Source organism: Piliocolobus tephrosceles, chromosome 5 (assembly GCF_002776525.5).
Source record: "Piliocolobus tephrosceles isolate RC106 chromosome 5, ASM277652v3, whole genome shotgun sequence".
NCBI classification, from domain to species: Eukaryota; Metazoa; Chordata; class Mammalia; order Primates; family Cercopithecidae; genus Piliocolobus; species Piliocolobus tephrosceles.
Window position 1 is genome coordinate 114,065,478 of NC_045438.1, and position 16,325 is coordinate 114,081,802.

The 16,325-nt window shown below is 35.3% G+C and overlaps 1 protein-coding gene across 1 annotated transcript in view; it reads right to left on the bottom strand.

Moving 5' to 3' along the window:
* Nucleotides 1-16,325, bottom strand: part of FAM83B (family with sequence similarity 83 member B) — a 102,760-nt gene that overhangs the window by 7,687 nt on the left and 78,748 nt on the right. Inside the window, exons 3-4 of the mRNA XM_023222995.2 lie at nt 11,295-11,459; nt 10,191-10,315 (exon numbers count right to left, since the gene is read on the bottom strand). Coding sequence (XP_023078763.2) covers nt 10,191-10,315; nt 11,295-11,459 — 290 coding nt within the window. The remainder of the gene's footprint in view (nt 1-10,190; nt 10,316-11,294; nt 11,460-16,325) is intronic.

Below are 16,325 nucleotides of genomic sequence, written 5' to 3' on the forward strand. Positions count from 1 at the left end.
GTCAAAATGCCAATCAGGATCTTTTAATATAAAATATAATTTGTAGGAAATTAATGTTTATATGACTTTATAGTACTTTACGGAGGCTCCAATTCCTTTCCTAGAGTTTAGAGGTAACAGCTATCTTTAAACTTCATATCAAATTTTAAACCTCATTTTTGAAAATCTAATGATTTAATATACAGTCTCTGAGCTGAAAAATAAATGAATTGCTATTATGCTATGCATAAAGTAATGTATATGACACAATGGGGATTAATACAAAAGAAAAAAGAGACACTCTCCACATTGAAGCATCTTATTTCTATAAAGGAGACAAAAAATGCAGAAAAAATAACTAAAAGAATGTGCAAACATTTAAAATATATAAAATATTACATATCACAAACAGGAGCATGTAATTTAAGAAACTTCTTATTTGGATATGCTTAATTTTATCTAGCATGCCTACAGGAAGCATGATATAGGAGGAATATTGATTATGCCACTGGGCTGACTTAAAAGAAATGGTACAAAAGTAAGTAACTAAAGAAATTTTCAATCTGACTAAAGGTATGAATACAAAATATTAGAAACAGCAAGCAATGGAATGAACAGTCAACTATCAAGTATGAGGAAATCCATGAAGAAAGTGAAGTTTTGCAATATTTTGATACATACTAGATTCCCAGTTCAGACACAAAAGATGTGGGAAGACAATTTGTGTGGAGGGAGTAATATGGAAAAGGGAAGAATGCAATAAGGGTCATGTTCTAGCTGAACACAGAAAACATACTATATATAGCTGGAGCAAAGAAGCCATATAAGAGACTGATGAACTAGTGGGGAAAATCTTGAAAACAAAACAGAATGTTTGATTATGTAGAATTTGTTTCCAAATTTGGATAAATTATAATAGAAAGAACTGTCTGAGGAACTATTTTTTTCCAGCAGCTATTTGTAGTACTATTGCAGTATAGACTTAAAAGTAAGAGCCCAACCAAAGTAGAAATTGGAATAATGAGTGAAAATGTTGAGCCAGTAGTAAGAAGAAAGAACCAAAAGATGTCATGTCAAAAGAATATCCATATGTTATTAAATAAAAACAACTTCCAAGTGTTGAGGTTAGGAAACTAAGAAGATACTGGTATTGATGAATGTGTGGCAATTGGAAAAGTTTCCCTGCTATAGTAAATCAGAAAATAATATTGTAAAAAAATTTTAGGCAACAGGAAGACATTCAATTGAATATATTCAGTAAGTAAATCTGAAAACCTACAGACATGCTTTGGGGCTTGGAAATGAATCTCTATATTCCTCTGTTATCATAGGTGATTTCTATGCCATTAACTACCAAGTCTGTATTGTCAGTGCTGACCTCTTCCTCATCTCTGGAATCAGTGTTCCATCTCTACTCAAAATTTTAGTGGGCCTTGCAAACCTAACATGTATGACTCGTAAGTTGTCATCTAGCACTCCTCCTTCCCCGACCTATTTCTTCCCTAGTATTATTTATTTAAGTCAGTGACTCAACCATCTTTCAGGTGATCAAGACAGGAAACAAGCAGTCATCTTTGAATACCCTCTTTTTCAGAACCAAAAAGTCCTGTTGACTCTGCTTGCAAAACCTCTCACAAATCAGTCTTATCCCACTATCACACTAGTCTTAGCATTATCAGCTAATTTGACTCTTAGCGTCCTCATTTGCTCATTTTTCAATCAACAGAATAGCAGAAGTGATCCTTGCATAAAACAAATTGGGTCATGTCACACTTCCATACAGAACTTTCTATTTTGTTTAAAAGAGAATTCAGACTCCTTACCTGGCCTAAGATAATTCCTCCCCTGCTTGCTTTCCAATTCTACTATGTATAGCTCTTCCCTTGATTAATGTGGTCCTACCATATTAGCCTTTCTGCTTATCCCCCCAGATATTTACTCCAGGATCTTTTATCTATTGTTCCCTCTTCAATACATCTCTTCTCTCTGACAGTCCTGGGCTGACATGCTCTTAGAAAACATTTTTGATCACTCTATTCAAAGTATCAATCTGATTAAGCTTTATCATATTCCCCTGATTTCATTTATACAATACCCCATTACTACTATCTGACATTTCCTTGCATGTTCTCCCTTTGTTAATCATCTATCTCCAATGCCCCACTAAAATAAAATTTAGCTCAACAATCTTGTGTACCTTATTTAGGACTGCATTCCCAGGGGCTAAGAATGGTGCTTGTCATATTGTAAACTCTTAAAAACATTAGTTGTAAATAAACAAATGATAATATAAATGAATTATTAGTTTCAAAATCAAATAAGACTAAAAGGCAAAGATATTTATGTTGGTGGAAAACTTAAAAGGTTTACATTAAATCCGGATTATCATGCATGTTTATTTCTTTTCCTTCCCTAAACACTACTAAAAAGATAGCAAAGGGAAAAGGGAAGTAGCAAGTGAAAGTATTTAATACAAGTTTAGAATAGAGAAATCTGATGGAGAAGTGGTAGCTGACTTAGAGGAAGTTTGCATGAGGTGAGCACCAATGAGAATAAGCCAGTTGGGCCCAGCAGAATCTATGAATTCAACATTGGATCAAAAGGTAATAAAAATGGTGGGTTAGAAAGGTCATGAAAATAGAGAAACAGGAAGATTGAAAGTCCCATATAGAGCAGTTGGGCCTCCAGGTTCCCTACTCTTTCCTTTCCCATGAAGCACTCCTTCCTATCCCTTTCAGAAATCCTAAGGTTTACTTCAGCAGAAACCAATCCAGAGAAAGTCTGAACTCAGAAACTTTAAACAACTCACGACTGGGATAAAGGTGAGCTAAGAATGAGGCTTATCAGACCCTCAGCTCTCTTCCCCATTCTGTTTCTAGAGTATCTTCAGTTAGGATCATATTCTGACTTCGTTCCAAATTCCATCTCCTTTGACAATCTTTTGGAGAAAGAGATTATTCTCTGGAAACATCGAAAAACCCCAGATAAGTGATGTTTATATTGATAGTCAGGGATCCTCCTGTAAAGTTGCCAGGACCCTGGTCTATCATTCAGCTGTAAACTCAAACTTTGATAAGCATTTCCCCGCACAGTTTCTAATCAGCTTTACAGTGCCTCGTTCTTAAATATAAACACATAGCAAAGATTAACAGATGAATAAAGCAAGTTTCAAAGACAGCTTATGAAGCTTAAGAGCTTAGATGCAATCAGAGATCAAAACAAACTGGAAAATGGCACCTAGAAGAAACAGACACAAACCACAAATAAAAATACTTCCCAAAACACAAACACAAAGTCAGTAAAGTAGCAGATTAGAAAGTTACAGGCCCTACTTACCCCAGAGAGACACTAAGTTAACAGCAATATGTGAAACAGAAGACCTCTGTGAAACGCTAGAGACCAACTGCAAAGACAGAGCACCCATAACATTGTATTCCAGCCAAACAGGTTGGAAAACCTGTGATGTTTGGCAAGCTCATTCCTATTCCTCCCCCCTATGGTAGAGCATGAAGCAAACAGAGGGAAACTTTTCCCCCAGCCCCCAGATTGGGGGTCCTCCCTCAGGATGGAAATAGAAGAGTAGACTATGGATCATAATTCTGGCTTGTCTTCAGTGCAGCCCAAGAGACTGGTTTCTATCTTGCCTGAGTGCTGGTAGGATTGGAACCAGAGTTTAGAAATCATTGAAAACAGAGGTAAGCAGCATGTTAAACCTGCAGTTCCATGGGCAGACACCAAGGGAACAAGAGGTCAGAAAAGATCTGAAAGGTCCTAGAATCTGCATCTGGGCTGAATGATAAAGGTCTTCCCCCGAACAAAGACAGCCCATAAAGACTGGGAGAGGTGACTGATTATTTATAAAATGTCTGAATACTAGTAAAACATTACAAGGCATATGAAGAAGCAGGGAAACTAAGCCCAATCATAAGAAATAAAATAAAACTCCAGAAACTGACTCCAAAGAATCACAGATCTATGAGCTGTCTGATAAAATATTTAAAATAACTATTATAAAAATGCTCAATGAGCTAAAAACAAACAAAAGCTAACAAACAAAAACATCAACAACACACACAGACAAGTAAACAAAATCAGGAAAATGATATACCAATGGAATGAGAATACCAACAAAGATAAACTATAAAATAGAACTAAAAGGAAATTCTGGAACTGAAAAATAAAATAACTGAATAATTCATAAGAAGGATTCAACCGCAGACTTGATCAGGCAGAAGAAATAATGAATAAACTTGAAGGCAGGTCATGGATATAATTGAGTCAGAGGAGCCAAATGAAAAAAAAGGAATGAAGAAAAGTAAAGATATACTAAAGAATTTACAGAACTACCAAGCAGATCAATATATGCATTATGAGAAGCTCAGAAAGAAGAGAGGCAAAGAAGCAGATAACTTATTTGAAGAAATAGTGGACAGAAACTTCCGAAGTCTGAGGAAAAAAAATTGACCTACAAATTTTAAAGAACTCAAACTGGGATAAGTTCAGAAAGAATTATACCAAGACACATTATAATCAGACCTGTTTAAAGTCAAAGACAAAGAGAAAGTCTTGAAAGCATCAAAAGAAAGGTGATTTGTCACATACAAGGGAGCTGCCATTAGACTATCAGCGACTTTCTCAGCAGAAAGTTTGCAGGCTACAATGAAGCAGGAAAATATAATCAAAGAGCTATAAGAAAAACACTGAAAACACCAAAAATCCAGCAAAATTATCCTTCAAAAGGAAGGAGAAATTAAGACTGTCCCAGATAAATGAAATCTGAGAGAGTTCACTATTAGATCTACTGTACACAAAATGCTAAAGTGAATCTTTTAAGTTGAAATAAAAGGATGGTAGAGAGCAACACAAAGTCTTATGAAAATATAATGTTCTCCAGTAAAAGTAAATATGTAGACAAATGAAGTGACCTGTACTATTGCAGATGTGGTTCATAGAATTTAAATGTAAAAAATATGAAAAGTAACTTTAAATCTGTGTTCATTGCTATACAATATATAAATATGTAATTTGTTGCAACAGTTATGTAAAGTGAGGAGTAGAGCTATAAAGGAGTGGAGTTTTCATATGTGATTGAAGTTATCAGTTTAAAATAAAATGCTATAACTTTAAAATGTTTTATGTAAGGCCATGCATGGTGGCTCATGCCTGTAATTCCAGCACTTCGGGAAGTTGAGGTGGGCAGATCACCTGAGATCAGGAGTTCAAGACCAGCCTAGCTAACATAGTGAAACCCAGTTTCTACCAATAATACAAAAAATTAGCCAAGCGTGGTGGTGCACACCTGTAATCCCAGCTACTCAGGAGGCTGAGGCAAGAGAATAGCTTGAACCTGGGAGGCAGAGGTTGCAGTGAGCCGAGATCGTGCCATTGCACTCTAGCTTAGGCAACAAAAGTGAAACTCCATCTCAAAAAAAAAAAAGGTTTTATGTCATTCCAGTGATAACTGAAAAGAAAATATCTTTAGAATATATGCAAAAGGAAATGAGATGATAATCAAAGCATATATGTGCAAAAACAACAACAAAAAAACCCCCACAAAAAAACTGCAGTAAAAGAGGGAAAGAAGAACAAAGAAGCTAAAAGACATACGGAAAAAAAATGACAATAGTAAGTCCTTCTCCATCAGTAATTAGTTAAAAGGTAAATGAATTAAATTACCTCATCGAAAGACTTTAATTGACTGAATGGATTAAAAAGAACAGTATCCAAATATATGCGATCTTTAAGAGACTCACTTTTGATCTAAGGACACACATAAGCTAAAAGTAAGAGGATAAAAAAAGATATGCCATGCAATCGGTAACCAAAAGAGAGACGAGGAGTTGCTATAAAAATATCAGGAAAAACAAGCTTTAAATTAAAATAAAAAAACTTACAAAAGATAAAGAAGAATATTATATGATGAAAAAGGGATCAATTCACCAAGAAGATATAACGCTTATAAGTATTTGTGCAGCAAACCTCAGAGCTCCTAAATATACAAAGCAAACTAACAGAATTGAAGGGGACAGATAGCAACACAGTATTAGTAGGAGACTTCAATTCTCCACTTTCAATAATGAATGCAATGAGACAGAAGATGAAAAGGAACACAGACAACTTGAACAAGAGTACAGACCAACAGCACCTAACAGACATAATAGAGAACACCTGACAAAAGCAGAATATACATTCTTCTCAAGTACACATGGTACATTCTCCAAGACAGACCACAGGTCAGGCAAAACAAACCTCAACAAATTAAAGATTTAAATCACACAAAGTATCTTATCCTGATTGCAACAGAAAACAACTAGAAATCAACGGTACAAGGAAAATTGGAAAATTCACAGATATGTGGAAATTAAACAACACAACTTTGAATAGCCAATGAGTCAAAGAAGAAGTCACAAAGGAAATTAGAAAATACCTTAAGACGGCCGGGCGCGGTGGCTCAAGCCTGTAATCCCAGCACTTTGGGAGGCCGAGACGGGAGGATCACGAGGTCAGGAGATCGAGACCATCCTGGCTAACACGGTGAAACCCCATCTCTACTAAAAACTACAAAAAAAAAAAAAAAACTAGCCAGGTGAGGTGGCGGGCGCCTGTAGTCCCAGCTACCCAGGAGGCTGAGGCAGGAGAATGGCATGAACCCAGGAGGCGGAGCTTGCAGTGAGCTGAGATCCAGCCACTGTACTCTAGCCTGGGCGACAGGGCGACAGAGCAAGACTCCGTCTCAAAAAAAAAAAAAAAAAAAAAAAAAAAAAAAAGAAAAAGAAAATACCTTAAGACAAATGAATATAAAAACACAAGATTTCAAAATTTATGAGATGTAGCAAAAGCACTCTTAAGAGGGAAGTTTATAGCTGTAAATACATATATTAAAAAAGTGAAAAGATCTCCTCTGACAACCATTACCTAGTCTATACATGTAATAAAATATGAAAAATACGACCTACACCATATGTACAATATTTTTATCAATAAAACATTTTTTTAAAAGCTAAAAGATCTCACGCTACAACCTAACTTTATACCTCAAGAAACTCCAGAAAAGAAAAACAAACTAACAGGGAAAAAAGGGAAATCCTGAAAGGTTCAAGAAAGAAAAAATGGCTGCATGAAAAGAATGTGACTAATAAAAATTGTTGAAACTTCTCAGCAGCAACTTTGATTACGGGGCAATACCTTACCAATTCGGAGGAAAAATGGTTCAACTTAGAGTTCCATCCCAAGTTAAGCCATAAATGATCTAGAATTATACATTTTTTAAACTTAAAAGTCCTTGAGCAATTTTGGGAGAAAGATGGAGACGTAGAAACAAAATGAGGAAACATGGGATTTAATAAATCATGGATCAAATCACTTAGAAACACGAAAAATATCAGGCCCCCAGGTGTGCTTCCAATTTAAGGACCTGCTAGTTCAGATGGGATGTCATAGATGGTTAGTTGTAACTGAACATTTGGGAAAGTTATCCATGTGTTGCAAAATCTGTGTGGTCAACTGGAGAAAAAAGTAGCAATAGATAAATAGAAAACAAAGACAATGAATAAAAACAAAATGGCCATTATTAACTTGGTTTTGAAAAAAGAAACATACATCACTCTATGGCTCATCAGTGATCCATTTTCAATGGATCTTGAAAACAAAGTTTCAATGAAACTTCAAAACAAAGTTTCAATAATGTAGACCTGGACTTCTCATTTAACCAAAAATTGTGAAAAAACTATAATGCAGACAAGAAGGAATAGTAGGTAGGAAATATAATTCTCCAAAAATAAAAAGTCAAGATAATATATGAAATTGGTAAATCAAACAAGAATAGCATAATTATGTTATTTAAGGGATGAAATAAATATCGGAAGAACCAACTAAAAGAATTGAGCAACTGCATCTGGAGATCGAGTTGGCTAGAGATGGAAAACAAAAATCACTGTTTTGTACTGCACATATTTTAGTAATATTTGTTTTTTTTAAAAAAGTATGCGAGTATTTTCATGGATAGAAAAGCTAACTATCTACTCCCAGCTCCACTAAACACACACTGTCAGACATTAGTCACGAAATTGACTTAAAAATTCCGAGTTCCTGGCTGACAGCTTAAATAAGTCCATGAGTTTATAAATAGTAACAGTATGTTGGTTGCAGCATGGACCTCAACTGTGATGATTTTTATGTGTGGTTAAAAATGGAAGCTGAGAGGTGCCAACATTAGCCAACTTGTCTTTTCAAAGTAACATTTATCGAGCTCATGAGATTAAAAATGAAAAAGCCTATAAAATTCTCTCTCAGTCTGATTTATAGACAATGGTTTATCAAACATTCATCAATGGTAGTATCATGTTGTGGAAAAACTCCTCATGCTTTCCTGATAAAGTCATCACCACGTGAGTGAGCTGCCACACAATGTGTAATTGTGGAAAATACAGATTTTGGGCCTCTCCAGGAATGGGAGCAGTTTAGAATCCAATTATATCCCACGGCAAAGAATACTGAATTAAAGAAGAAGGCATTTTCAACTCGCCTATGAGGAAAACAATAGCAATATTAGAATATGACGGACAAAGGCTGTTTTTAAACCAAAAGGAAATTCGCTTGTAACCAAGCTAGTTCATAACTAGTTCATAACTAGTCTATCACATCCTGTTCGAATACTGTTAGCAATAGGAAAGGTCCACAATAATGTCAAAAAAATAAAAAGGACAATGATGGACAACTATGAATTATTTAAAGAAATGTATTTAAAATGAACTTGAGATAACACAGAGGGTGTTAGTTAAGAGTTGTGATGAATTTTTATCATCCATGGTCCTGGGAATCCCATAGTTACTATCATAAATAGTAACTTAAATTCTGCCGCTGGCTTCTGATATAGACAGAGAGATACAGATATATAATTTTTTTGTCATTGCTGTTGTTTGATTTTCCCCAAAATTAATAGAAAGTAGCTCAGCTACACTCATTGCAACACTAGGAACTACTAATATCTAGTGGCAGGAAAACAAAGTTGAGGTAAATTTACTGTCAAAGATAATCTTAAAACTTAAATAATAACCATAGAAACTATTAATTGTGATGAGCTTAAATAACAATCATTCTACAACTCTAGTGAACTCTCAATTTTAATTAAAAGTTCAATTAAAACCTCTCTAAAACCAAGTGGGTCTGGACAAACATATTCACATATAATGAGTCTTTAAAAGGACTCACTAATTTCAAGCACTAGTTGTATTTTCTGCTCTTAATATGTTTTCATTTGGAACTCCAAACAACATTTTTTTTAAAAAAGGTTCTGAGCTTAAAGAGAGGGTTAGCAGAAAGTAACAAATCAAGACCTAAAATAATAGTTAACATTAGGGGTTTGGGATACATGAACTCATTTAATCCTCACAACAATGTCATGAGGCCAGTTCTATGATTCCCCTCATTTTATAGCAGAGGAACCTAAAGTGCAACCATATAAAGTAACTTGCTCAAGGCCACCATCTCAATGTGATACTTCCTTCCCATGGGCTTTCTGTTACTAAGACAGGAGGCAAAGGTTTCACCTTACACAGTCGTGTTCACATCCATAGCTCTTCTGGATTCTTCCCTGAGTCTTTAATATGAATCTACCCTGCCTCAGTGACCTGGCAGTTCATGGGTATTTGCTGGTGCTTTTATCTGCCTGTTTGTGTAGCCTCACTCTGTATCTGATTCAGGACTGAAGCCAGGGGATTTATTTACAAAAGAATATTAGGGCAGGCTTACACTCTGGAGCCAGCCTCACCTGGACTGGGCTGCCAGTTCTACTGTGATCAGATTCTTAAGAATACAAAATAAGAAAAATCCATTTACCAGATTATTTAAAGTGGTAACTAACTTATGCTTTCACAAACAATTGTAACTAAATTCATACTATATAATGTTTCCATAAGGAGCAAAACCACTTGTAGTACCATAGAGCTGTAGGGAACCTTAGATATTGGTCAATGTCTTCATTTTCTGGATGAAGAATCTGAAGCTCAAGGAAGTTATATGATTTGCCTAAGATCTTAATGCTCTTTAGTGGCAGATTCACAACTGAAACCTAGGTCTCTAATCTCCCATGCAAGTGTTCTCTCTTTTTTTTTTTAACTTTTAAGAAAGAGCTTAACTGATTATGTTAAAATTTGAAACTAATAAATCATCTAAATGATTTTTAACACTGAAGTTAAACACAATGATCTTACCTGTAAGAACCGTACATCACTTTCTGGCAGTCAACTAACAAAAATTTCTGTTCCATTTTTCCATGGAATTTTGCCCCTGTTTTTGAAAGATAATCTTGGCCTTTTACTGTTCGTACTCGAATATTCTAGAATTATATATAAATAAAAAGCAGACATTATGGGTAGGAAAAGAATATTTTGAAAACTAAAACCCATGATATAATCTTAATATTAAAAAAAATTACTTCAGGTAATTTTAAAAAAACTCCCAAATATTAAATCCTTAAGGAAAATAATCATTTAAAATATACATTTCAACACAGCTTAAATAGGAGACTTCACTTTACATTTACACAGAATGGCATCAAAAATCATCAGGCTCTGCTATAAAAAACCCTTTTGGGTTATAATGCCTTGATCATAAATTAACTAAAATAAAAATTAACCTTCCTTTTAAAAAGTCAAAAGTAACAGAAAATACTACGCAAAATGATTCTGATAAGCAATACATGCTGAACCACAGATGCTTGTGAGTCACTGGTTTCAAAGCCGTGCATGCAAAACTGATATATTAAATATTAATCAGTAAAAGCACAATATAAAACCTTCATGAAGGCCAGGCATGGTGCTCATGCCTGTAATCCCAGCACTTTGAGAGGCTGAGGTAGGTGGATCACGAGGGTCAGGAGTTCACGACCAGCCTGGCCAAGATGGTGAGACCCTGTCTCTACTAAAAATACAAAAACATTAGCCGGGCATGGTGGTGGGCACCTGTAATCCCGGCTACTCGAGAGGCTGAGGCAGGAGAATTGCTTGACCCAGGAGGTGGAGGTAGCAGTGAGCTAAGATTGCACCACTGCACTCCAGTCTGGGAGGCAGAGCAAGACTCCTTCTCAAAAACAAATAAACAAACAAACAAACAAATACACACTCTCATGAAGATGTGCTTTCAGTCACATTCTAAAAAGTACAGGGGACCTTTCTGTGATCAGTCATTTCATAACCTTAAATATGTATACTTTTTTTCTTTTTAACTTTTATATTTATCTGCCTTAATATGCCTTACATTTGACTGAGTTGAAAATGACACACAAAATACTTGAGAAAAAAACACAGAATTCTTACCCTGAGACGCTGAACTGAACAACCTTGTTTCTCAGTCATATTTAGAAAATGATTAAAATTGGACTCATCAAGCAGAATGTAAACAGATACTCCTCGAGTTGATGCCTCAACTATTTCTTTGAAAATGTCCACATCTGTAAATATATCCATCACTAAAGCAATGACCTGTTAAAGAAAAGAGTATGAAACAATGTTAGATCCTTGACAGAGAAAGATTAAGAAACTGCTTATTTTCAATAAAGGTCAGATAAAATTTTAAAAAATTAAATGCATAAACGTACAGATGTGTAATATATATGTATATACAAATACTCATTTCATTTTCTAAAATGGAAGATAAAACCATATTAAAATAAGCAAATAACTATATGCAGATTTGTAACACTAAGTCATTTTCATATTAGCTTTAATTTAAAGGAAATCTGCATTTTAGTAAGATTTTGAAAAATGGGCAAATCCAAATCATGGATTTCAAGACTGCCCATAAGGTAGACAAACGGGATAAGGTGGAAACCAGTGTTACTATTTTTCTAAGAGACATTTCCAGGGAAAAGTAGGATTTTTTTAACAGTTGTTAAGAATAAAGGTCTTAGGGGAAGTGAGACAGAGAAAAAACTATTCTAGAAATAGAAATATACCTAGGAAAGGATGAAAGATGGAGAAAGAGTATAAGATGATTTGAAGACCAAAAAATTAAATATACAGTTGTTCCTCAGTTTACTGAGGGAATGGTTCCAGCATCTCTGCATATACCAAAATCTGCACATACTCAAGTCCACAGTCAACCCTGAAGAACCCACGTATACGGAAAGCAGGACCTCCATATATGCAAGTTTCATACCCTTTAAATACTGGGGTATTTTATCCATGTTTAGTTGAAAAAAATCTGCAATAAGTGGATTGAAGCAGTTCACACCCATGTTGTTTAAGGGCCAATGAACTTGCCTAAAATTAGTTTGGCAGATAATATAAGCAAAAGAAAAAAGTGAATTAAAAAGGTGATATAATTGAGAAGGAAAATGCCCTAAAGAACAGGTCCCTAAGATGTAGAGTCCGTGTTGATTGTTGGAATAAAAGTAAAATAATGCTAGAAGAAGGGGAAAAATCATTTAAGTGGTTGTCCACCTTCTATGTGCCAGGCATATTTATTGAGCACCTACTATGGGCCATGCAAGAACAACAAAATCCTGCCCTTCTGAAGCTTACATTTTACTGGGGGAAGACATACAAAGTAATAAAGATAATAAATAAGTCCGGCCGGGCGCGGTGGCTCAAGCCTGTAATCCCAGCACTTTGGGAGGCCGAGAGTGGTGGATCACGAGGTCAGGAGATCGAGACCATCCTGGCTAATATGGTGAAACCCCGTCTCTACTAAAAAATACAAAAAACTAGCCGGGTGAGGTGCCTGTAGTCCCAGCTACTCGGGAGGCTGAGGCAGGAGAATGGCGTAAACCCAGGAGGCAGAGCTTGCAGTGAGCTGAGATCTGGCCACTGCACTCCAGCCTGGGTGACAGAGCGAGACTCCGTCTCAAAAAAATAAAATTAAATTAAATTAAAATTAAATAAACAAATAAATAAATAAGTCAATTATGTAACAAGCTATAGGTTTTTTGGGGAAAAAAAAATAGAGCAGAATAGGGGATCATGGGTTCCTGGAAATTCAGGAGGAGTTTGGGGGTTTCAGGGAAGGTCTCTTTGAGAGAGTGTCCTTTGAATAGAATTTAAAGGAAATGACATTATCCACATTGATATCTTCAGGAAGACTGTTGCAGGCAGAGGAAACCAGCAACTCTGCTCTGGTAATCCAAAAAACAGAAAGGAGATAGCAGGAATGAAATGAGAATGGGAGAGTTATCACAATGTCTTAAAGGCATCAAAAGCCTTTTTTTTTTTTCTGAATAAGACTGCAAGCTATTAAAGGGCTTTGAGTTGAAGTAATAAAATGATCTGGTTATGTTTTGAAAGGATTGTTCTGGCCACTGTGTTAAGAACAGGCTTTTAAAAAAGGTAGCAAGGATGGAAAACAGGGAGGCCAGTGGGAACTATTGGGGCAACTGAAGTGGGAGGTGATAGTGTGTAGGACCAGGACGGTAGAGTCAGGGATGAAAAGAGATGGTCAGACACTGGATATCTTTGAGTCTAAAGGTCTTGTGGATGGATTGACTGTAAGGTATGAGAGAAAAGGGAGAAAAAGAAGACCAAGGATCGAACCCTGGGACACTCCAAGTTAAGAAGTCTAATACCAGAAAAATTCACAGCAAAGGAGACTGAGGAAACAAAGGGCAGGTGGAATCCTGAACACCAATAAAGACAGTGCATTTGTAAGAAGGAAGGTGAACTTGAGAGGTTCCAATCCTACAGCTAGGCCAAGAATAGTTTTAGTGGAGATAGAACAGCAAGAGCTTCAGTGGAAGACATTTAAGAGAGAATTGGGGCAGACACTAGACAGAAGATACAGAAAATCACTTTTGTGTAATTTGGCTATAATAGGAAGCAGAGAAATTGAGCAGTAGGTGGGGGTCAAGCTGAATCAAAAGAAGTTGTACTTTTTATTTTTTAATTGACATAAAATTGCATGTAATCATCATGTACATGATGATAAGATAGAGACTCAATCTAGGTGTCCATCAACAGATGCACAAAGAAAATGTGGTGTGTGTGTGTGTGTGTGTATAAATGAATACTATTCAGCCATAAAAAGAATGCAATTATCCTATTTGTTATAGTGAATGAACCTGGAGGGCATTATTTTAAGTGAAATAAGGCAGACACAGAAAGACAAATACTGCATGATCTCACTCATATGTAGAATCTAAAAATATTTTAAGGTGAGAGAAATAACAGTATGTCTTTATGCTAATGAAATGCTACAGTAAAGAGTAAAATTAATAGTGCAAGAGAAGGTGGGAGGTGAGGTGGAGAAGGGGAGAATTTCTGGAACAATGTCTTTTAGTAGACAATAAGGTACAGAGTCTAGTGCAAAGGTAAATAAAATAAAATAAAATAAAATAAAATGAAATAAAATATAGCACAAAGAGTAAAGACCAGTAACTGATCATCTGTTATATGAAGAGGCCAAGTATGAAAGTGCAGATGCTGGTGGGGGAGACAGTGTGGCAGTGGTGCTGTAGATGTTCTCTTCTGAGTTCTTTGATTTTTCTCAGTGTAGTGGGAAGCAAGGTCTTCAACTCAGAGTGAAGATTCTAGAAGACATTTTAAAGATCTGAGGAAAAGGTTACTATGTAGTCATCTAGGAGAGTACAAAATAAAATACACTAAGAAAATATAATATGGTTGCTGGTTAGCTTTAAGGCTCACCAGGTCATAAATTTAATATGGGACCAGTCAAAGTGGTTGTAAGTTATTCTTCAACCCTGTTTGGTGGCAAGGCTATAGAAATGGAGTAGGCAGAGTTTGATTTAGCCATAGCTGTGGTTCTGCCATGGGTGTATAACAAATTGAAGGAGAGCAGGGAGATTGAAGGTGTATATAATATGGAGTGGCTGAAATCATTGATCATGGGCTTTAAGTTTGATATAGAAAGGTGAGAAGATGTCATGAATGTGAGAGGCAGTGAAATGAGGGTAGGATAAATCAATTTTAGATCCTGCTGGCATTAAAGAACATTAGATATTAAAGGATTATTGTTAAAGATTGAATATATATCTTATCTTTAAAATACACATATCAATATAGTTATAGATGAAAGCATCATACCTTATATTTACTTCCCGTTATAATGGATGAAAAACATGGCCATGAATGATAATTGTTGAAGCTAGTTGATTGTACACAAGGGCTCCATATACTATTCTTCCTACTTTCAAAACTTTTTATAACATAAAGTTTAAAAAATTAAAAAGACAGGAATATTTTATACTAGCAGATACTAGAGATGATAAGCCAAAAATAGAAGTAGAGGTGGTAGTCAGATGAATAGTGTTGAAAAGAGTGACACAGACCAGAAAACAAAAACTGTAAAGAAATGAGGGGGAATGGAATGACTTGAGAATAGGCGCACGGCAATATACAGCATAATGTAATGGATACACTGTGAATACATTAGAAGATGAGCAAAGTTACGGATAATATATGAAATAATTTTTATTTACTCTAATTAGAGTATTTAAACAAAATTCTGGACCATGCTCAAATTCTATCTGTGATGACATTCTTCAAACTACCTGTGAAACATACTCCAATCAGATTTTCTCTAGAAAGAACAATTTCAATCATTCCAGTAGCTTCCCACAATCTTTTTCTTGTTTGTAAATGGTATGAGGAGCCAGATGAAGGGAGAAACTAGTGATAACAATCTCATCCATGTTTGAGAATATTTTTCATAATGTCAAATACACAAAAAGTCTTAAAATCATACCCCAAATTATTAATTTAATGCATTAGCTATGCATTAATGAGGGGTGTAATGATATATAGGCATTAAGATTTTTTTAAAGTCCATATTATACATTTATTTTACAAAATAACTTTCAAAAACCTATGCCTGGTGCAGTCTGGTAGTAATTTTTTTAACCAGAATTTTTTGAATACAGAAACAGTATTGTACAACATGGTATTCTTTAATTAGCATATCTAAAAATTTATTTTTAATTTGCCAGATAGTCTCATGTAACACATTACTTTAGACTTTGGAAGTGAACAAAAACACATTACTAGGATACATAAAGGGTTTTGTTTGCAAAAAGTAATTGAAGTCACTCAGCCAATGGATGTTTCTGTCACACTAAAGGCAGAACAAATGACAGTCTTTCTTGCATGACAAATAATACGCTGGATCAGGATCCAGGAGACTAGATTACCCATCTCTGACAAGCTTATCTGATGTCAACGAAGCCAGGTTGCTTTTCAGGGCTTCTGTTTCTTTGTACTCTCACTTGATGTGTGGAAAAATTATATGAAATCTACAGTAACTTTTAGCTAAGCTGCAAAAGGCAAAATAAAATGTAACTTTTTAAAAAAATGATGGATTACATTCCTGGGAAAGAATAATAATTAGAAATGAGGTATGCC